Raw genomic sequence first — 7939 nt, 5'->3', positions numbered from 1 at the left:
TCCAACTGAAATGAGACAGGTGAGACATTATTTTCGTCCATTCTCCTTAGCCGGTCTTAGACGGTAGTTTAAGACCAGCGAAGTACATTTTTTATTCCCATTCATAAATACCTGTTTAGTTACAGAATCAAAAGAAGATGTGGTACATTTTCAACGAATTTGTACCAGAATTTGTTTTTTTTACTTTTTGGAACATCCCTCCTGTCATTTTATGGTATATTCTTCTCATGATGGAGGTTCAATGAATTTTTTTATATGGGTATTGCCACACACGTGGCACGTACTGCGCATGTAGTGCAGCGCGCTGACCTACACGTAGTCAGAATCGACGTCTATGTCCATTTCTACTTGGTCTCCCACTGCTCTAGTTACTGGAGGTTCCTGTAAATAACAGGGTTTCCAGTTAACAAGAATAGTATGAAATTAGAAATTGGAAATGGCAACATGAAAAGGTAAAGATCAAGGTGCAAGGTACAAAGATGTTTTGGGCACTGTGTGTAGAAAACTGAACCACGAATACACAGCACTGGTATTAAATATTCTAAACTGGTAATGGTAATCAGACCAACTGCTGCATTTCATAGATATGGGTAGAGGCAGTGGCTGATGTCCCGTCTGAGCTGATTCAGGTTGAGAGTTGTACTGCCCAGTCTCATCGCCAAATTGAGAACCAGGTTGAATGATTGGAAATGAATGCTCTGAGACGAAAGGTGATGCAACAGCTTTATTGTCGTAGGAGAATACGAGCCCTTTGGGTAGGATTTGAATACTACTTAGGTCATGGTTTCAAATCCCACAAGCTTGCGGTATTTCACTTACCTTGTATTTGTCCCCCCCCCCCTTTTTTTCGTGGGGGCAGTATTTAAGTACGTTAGTTAAGGTCTCCTCGATTTTTATTCTCTTGGCTGCGGCATGGCTTTTCTGACAGGCTCCTGTAAAAATCAACAGGGACAGATGTAACAGACTTTTCCAAGAACGCAGGCCCATGGTTGGCAATTTAAATACACAATTACCTTTCCACACAACTGAACTGCGCCAGATTTTTCTCTCACCAGGGCATTTCCATTATCAATCATATCATTGTTACAAAAGATAGCAGAAAAGTAATATTGGGCTTAAAGTGCCAAGGTCATTAGGTTTTTATCTAATGCACTTCACCTCTATGTACTGAACAGTGATTATCATTCGAAAAAATACAAATGATGCAATTTATGCATCAGGAACACCCTCTGAAATGTTGAATGCATTGAGGAGGGTGGCAAAGTGATTTATCAGTGTTCAAAATTGTTTCAACATGTAAGTGACCTCTGAAAATTACATTAATTGGGCAAATGTTGGTCTACAGACCAATTTCACATCCAGAAAAGTTACATACTTCCGTTTACAAAGGATGTGATTTCCAGAATTAATTCTGACTTCACACTTACTGATCACAATGTTGCAGATGGGCTGATGAATCAACGCCTTTTTCTTTCTTCTCCCCTTAAGACTGTACTTTGACCAAAGACAGTTTGTCCCAAGCCTTCGCAAAAACCCTACCTGCCGTTTCACCCAAGTCAAAGCCACCCAGGGTGTTAAGATGGTGAATCTATAACAGAAAAATGACAAATAGGAGCAAATGTTGCTGTGTAGTTTTCTTAAAATCAAAGTATTTATTACCATGTTTGCAGACAAGGAAACTACATGTTTACATTTATCTTAAAGCAAACTTGAATCCTCTATTCTGATTGGTCACTCCATGGCAACAAGCACCACACCCGTCTATATCTCACTGAGCATATTGCACTGCTTTTAGTCCACGGGTACATTGCTCTTACCTGATAAATCTAAAAGTGGCACATTTGTATACAATTGCCAGCCAAGATTATTAAGAGAATGCAATCGGGATGTGAAAATTTCATCCTCGGTAAAGTCACCACTAACAAGTCAAGCTATATAATTCTACTCCCTAACCAATAACTGAATTTGCAAAATTGCCGCACAAGTGGCTGCTTTTTTGTTCTATTTTGAAATCTGAATACTTTTAAAGAGTTCATTTTTAGCTTTCGTTTATCCATAGCCTTACTTCTACGTCAAGGTTGCTTGAAGATCAATATGTTATCACCCTAATGCTTGAGAAATATACCACTCACCCCTCAGCTCTGTGTTATAAGACGCACTACATTATTCCATGTTCCACTCACGCTTGCCTGATTACTAATAATATATCAGGCTATCCACGACAAAATCCGTAAGACCACTGGCAAATTTTAGAGCATTGTTATATTAATTTAAAACTTTCCATTTCAACAACAAAACAGTGGAATACATCCATCCAAAAAGGACCTAAAACGTGCCGTGAAAGGTCTTGCGCAAAGTTGGGTATGGGTCTTACAGCTTTCTATCACATTATCATTTTTGAATTTTGACTGGGACCAATGAGGCAAAATAACAGACCATCTAAAGCATAACTCCAAAACAAAATATTCTTTTCAATTTGTTAGGGTAAGGTGTGAAATGACGCAAATCTACCCACAACTAACCAGCTTTCTCCGGAAATTGGGATCTTCCGAATTATCCAACTCTTGAGAGAGGCTATCAATTTCCTCAACCAAGTCCATGAGTCTTGGCAGAAGATCATCCACATCCTCCTCATCAGGTCCTGAAGCTTTGCTGTTAAGGGTTCTCAGCAGGCTGAGTTGTACTTTTTGATTTTTAAGTATTGTGTCAACTTTCCTATATATGCTCTGGGAATCTGCAATATAATTTTCAACAAGTTTGTTAATTTGACACATTCGTTTTTCATTGAATTGAAATTCCTCCTTTTGACAGATAATATATACATATACACAAGTGATCATATCAGTTAACAATGTCTCAGGAAAGTTCCATTTAAAGCTCGTGGCAAACGTCTCTTTGAAAAATGGGCTCTGTGCAAAAAGAGCATGTCAGATATTTAGAGAACAGGTGTCAAATGACTGCAGAAAAAAACCTAAAGGTTGGAAGCATTTTTTACAAATGCACTTGTGACAGTATCAGGAAACTCAACTCCACTCACCTCTTTGTTTTAGGGTTCCAACTACCTTGTAAACAAGGACGAGGTACAACTGTTGTGATTTTGGCACAAAAAATAGGGTTCCAACTCCATTGTAAACAAGGACGAGGTACAACTGTTGTGATTTTGGCACAAAAAATAGTTACACTGTTTGAGCCACGTTTTTTCTTTATTATTAAGCCTTACTCAAACTTTGTTGGCAAATTTATTCTATTTTAAAAAAATTGTGCATGCCTAATACTTGATCAAGAGGAGGTTGTTTACACTGTATAATTAACCGAAACAATTTTTTTTCAAAAGTTAAAACCGGTGTTGAGATGGTTTTAAGTAATTAATCACAAATTTCAGTGATACATACTGTAAATCTTCATTCTTACTATGTAAAGAGATCCCTCACATGTGAATAAAAAAACTCTGCTTCTTTCAAACTATTTGAACTAATTATCACTCACCATCACTAGCCATTCCCAACACACCACCTAGTTGCCGGGTCCTACACTCTCTGGAAGGTGTTGAGGATGGTCCGCCTTGTTGCTGGGTCCCGTTCTCTCTGAAGGGTGCAGAGGTTGACCCACCTTGGCGCCGGGTCCCCTTCTCTCTGAAGAGTGTAGAGGTTTGCCCCGCCTTGGCGGTGGGTCCCGTTCTCTCTGAAGAGTGTAGAGGTTGGCCCGCCTTGGCGGTGGGTCCCGTTCTCTTTGAAGTGTATAGTCGAGGTTGGTCCACCTCGTTGCTGGGTCACATTCTCTCTGAAGGGTGTAGAGGTTGGCCCACCTTGTTGCTAGGTCCATTTCTTTAGCAGGTGTTGGACTGCTTCGTTGCTGGGTTGGCAAACTACTTTATTTGAAAGACATCTTGAAGCATACAAAGAGGTTCATACAGATTGATGCATTGTAGATGAATAAAAACGAGTGATGATGTCTTGAAATAGAATGTTTGAGCCAAGGTGAGGGAAATTATCAATGTACACGAACATCTCGTTAGCTGGTTTCAAACATTCGCTTTAGACTAACCAAACATGTTTTATTCCCACTCATGAACACATTTTCCATCGAAAACCCTAATTTGAAAAAAAAATGATATTTCAAATCAATATTCTTTTTAAACTGTTCCAAATCCGCACAAAACAGTCATTATAGGTGTTCTTAGGTGAAGCGAGTTTAAGTTGCCAGTGTGTACATATGCAGCTTTGCCCTATTGAAACACGTGGCAACCTGTCTCAAGAGTGTTCTGTGCCAACCCTTGCAGAAGGCAGTTAAGCATCAAAAAGTACATAAAAGTACAAACAAGATACAAATCACGAGATCACAATGAAACATACAAACACAGAAATTTGCATATTTGTGCAATTCAATATTTCTTTCCAGTTTTTCCTTTTTTGGTAGTTTTCAGTGAAAACCGTGAAAAGAAATCAAGTTTGCCCTAAATCATTACTTAAAAACTGCATGCGTTGGAAAACGTTGGAACAGAAACCATTTTGCTGCACTGAAGCCACAGTGGTACTTGGCTAAAAACTGCAAGTGGTTTTAAATAATCCAAAAAGGCAAAACATTTAACGGAAAACCAGAAAAAGGAAAGCTGATATGATTTCTTATTTTTAAAAACCCTGCCGTTGTAATGATAACACCAAGCAACTACATGTGCTTCAATTCTCAAACATTGGTTGGAAACCAAAATATGCATCTGTTTAACCATTATTTTGTCACTTACTTGATGAATGAGGTGGTTTTGGCAGTGATGGGCAAGATTTTGGCAGCAATGGACAACATTATTTTTCCTGGTGCCTCACTCTCATCTTCTTTAAGAAGTAAATAAAAAAGTAACCTTTCAGCTTTACCTGCACTAAAAGGGCAGAATATTTTTGAGACTGGTCTCAAGACGGACATTTTTGTATTGTAACCTCTATATCGCTGGTTCTGTAATCACTGAAACTGTAAACCATTGATGTTCAGTCATGACCCTGACATTAACATGAGATCAAGCGCCATGTATGCTTCCCAATTGGGGCTTAATGAAATGTGTCCTACTTCACTGCCATAGGGAAGTGCACTGACAAAGCATGACGTGAATGTGACATGGCTATTATGACATAGGTGCACCATGTAAAAGAGCTAGAGTACCCCAAACAAACAGTGACATGAAGTATGAAAACATACCATCGCTGTCATCTGACGACACAAAAAATCTCCTGGGCTTCTTTCGTTTTCGTGGCTGCCTGCTTTCATCTCCAGATGTGTCATCCAGGTTAGAGGTATCTTCTGCTAAATGTGCCTTGCGCAATTCATCATATCATTCTAGAAGACAATTTTCAGTAAGACAATTCAATAGACATTAAACTTTGTTATTTCAGACCATACATGAGTGAATAAGAAGAAATTATATGGTACATCTTTAGCAAGCGTATCGTTATCGAATTTTCGTTTTTTTTCCAAACTATGACATTAATTCCCACGAGGCGCCATTATCCACTGTTTCTCCCATGGACTCAAAAATTGAACTATAAGTATGTCTCCCTAATTTCCTGAGTGCCTAATGCCCATTCTTTCTCATGTGAAACTAACAGATGGGTAGAAAAATCCACACCTGCATACTAGGCATGTGATTTTGCCTTCCCAAAATTTTGGTGCAAGTTGCATGCAATATTGCCCCTGATGCAAAGTGAAGTTAATCAGCGAATGCCTATATACTGTAGCGCCGGCGGGTCCGGCCGGTGGGGGCGCCAGCTCGGACCCGCATGGAGTTGGCTGGCTGCCCGCGCTGGTATGCGAACGGCCCGCGGTTTTCCCGCCTCGCGCCTGCGCAGTCCCTGCGGACAGGCGCCATGTTTGGAATTGAGCTAAAAACGTATTGTGGACGTCAGCATTAAAACAGATTTCGTGACCAAACCAGCGAGTTGCGGCTGAGTGTCATTCTATACCAGCGTCGAACCCTGATCAGTAGGACACGCTACAATACATTTTAGACAGTAACGGTTAAATTTCAGTAGAGAAACGAACTTATTTTATATTAAGTAATCCCAGCCAATAAGTAACAGGTTGATTTTAAATCTCTATCCCACACTACAAATAAATTATTTTAATGATTCTTATAATTCTGTTCACTCCTCTTCAACCTGAAAGCTTCTGTTACACAACTACATTTATTAAAGTGCTTGGTGTTGTCATTTATATTTCAAGAAAGTCACTGACAAAGTCAGAATATCATTGCATTACATCATTTTTGCAGAATAAATGAACATCTTTCAAGACAAAATTACCTGTACGCAGAAACACTCTCATTCGGTACTTGCTCCAGTTCTGATTATTATCAATTTCCCCTCTTCTAACCTTCTGTGAGGCACCAGTTTTGGGCCAATATTAAACTGTACATGACCTGAATCAAAATGCATACATGAATATGTAAGATCAAAGCACTTTGAACCATTTAAATTGACAAGTATTCACAGTATACTGGCCTCTTCAACGGCAAGATGTAGTGTTTTAATGTAGAACCAAAGCACGCTTAAAAAAAAAAAACTTCCAAACCATGTCCAAACTGAAATCTTTGCTGATTGGGATTACTTCAAGGAATGGGAGGGGGGCATGTAGAAAGCAAGTGGACGAGCAAAGGGTTTTATTGTGGATATAAGGTCGCTCGATTTTTCGTGTTCGTACATTCGAGGTCATAAGTCAGAGAGCATGCAATTTACATCACTTTTATTCCTTTTCATTTTTTTGCATCTTACAACATGCATTTTTCTTTTGTAATTTTGTCAGGACTTAAAATGAACATGTAGATTATAAGACATCCAGGTTGGCCTGGAGAAAAAAAAATCATGCATTTATTTCTTAATCTTAAATCTTCGAATTTCTGTAACATAAGCCAGTACTAACTGATTTCTCTTATTTTTTTTATCTCAAGACTTCAGAAAACACTCACCTCATCATGTTTCTAGCATCAGCATCACTGAGTGGTACCCTGATGCTAATCATTATCAGACTTTTCCAATCCTGAGATTGTGGACATAATGTATATGTACGATGGTGATTTCAGTAACTTTTGTGTAAAATACAGGAACATGTAGCTGCATCCAAGAATTGCTGATTTACCACCAAAAGGTAATGGGCCACTAGATAAAGTCCTTAAATCCCTCCCCCAACCAAAAGTTTCAAATCAAATTACTGCCAAAAAAAAGCGTTAAGTACATCATGTGTACAATTTCTTTGGTTTGCGTAACCATGCAAAGCTTGAAACATTATATTCAAACTGAATGTTGTACAGAGCGTGAGGCATGACATACGTGTACTTTTTGGAGTCACCGATGTATATGTCATCAGTCTACTATACATGTACCTTTTGCAATGTAACAATACAAAGTAGACTTCGGGAATGCAAAATCAAAGGTTTTACACAGACTTACTATCACACAAAACTCAGATGAAGAGATGTTTTTGTACACAAATTTGAAGCTCCACTCAGAATCCATGTAGTATGGCCATGAACGCAGCTTTGTCCTCCAAGTATATCTTGATTGCCCTTTTCTCAAGCTTAAGCTAGCTTTCTGAGATGAGCTTCATGCGGACATTCCGATTGTAAACTTTATATACACCAATCAAAGATGAATCACAAGGTTGATCGCTTGAAGACTCTGCAGAGCAGGATCTTGTGGCCACTTCCATCACTTTCACTAGTGATTTCTACAACTTTACAGCATGAAGAATTTTATAAGATATAAGATTTATTTGGATTATTAACAGAAAGCTTGCAAATGCTTTTCGATGGAGTCAGTTTAATACAATCTTCGTAATTAATGAAATGATTTTATTAACTAGAATTTATATCGTGTGCTTACTCAAGCTTTTTAAATATAGGAAGGGCAAAATAACGATCACTTCCATTTCAAACATACAGGTATGTTTACCTAATGTA

General features: G+C 38.6%; 1 protein-coding gene across 1 annotated transcript; it reads right to left on the bottom strand.

Annotated features, from left to right (window-relative positions):
* Positions 1–831: 831 nt before the first annotated feature.
* Positions 832–3620, bottom strand: LOC110980520 (uncharacterized). Its single transcript, XM_087142106.1, has 4 exons — positions 3487–3620; positions 2523–2734; positions 1428–1588; positions 832–932 (listed from the first exon to the last, which is right to left on the bottom strand). Exons 1-3 carry the CDS (start codon positions 3497–3499, stop codon positions 1484–1486), a joined length of 330 nt encoding a protein of 109 aa, XP_086998232.1. The 5' UTR covers positions 3500–3620; the 3' UTR covers positions 832–932; positions 1428–1483.
* Positions 3621–7939: the final 4319 nt, after the last annotated feature.

Source organism: Acanthaster planci, linkage group LG01 (genome assembly GCF_054643075.1).
Source record: "Acanthaster planci isolate LZ-2023a linkage group LG01, COTS_SCS, whole genome shotgun sequence".
Lineage (NCBI taxonomy): Eukaryota > Metazoa > Echinodermata > Asteroidea > Valvatida > Acanthasteridae > Acanthaster > Acanthaster planci.
Note: the sequence above shows the minus strand (reverse complement) of the source record. Positions and strands in the feature narration are given on the sequence as shown.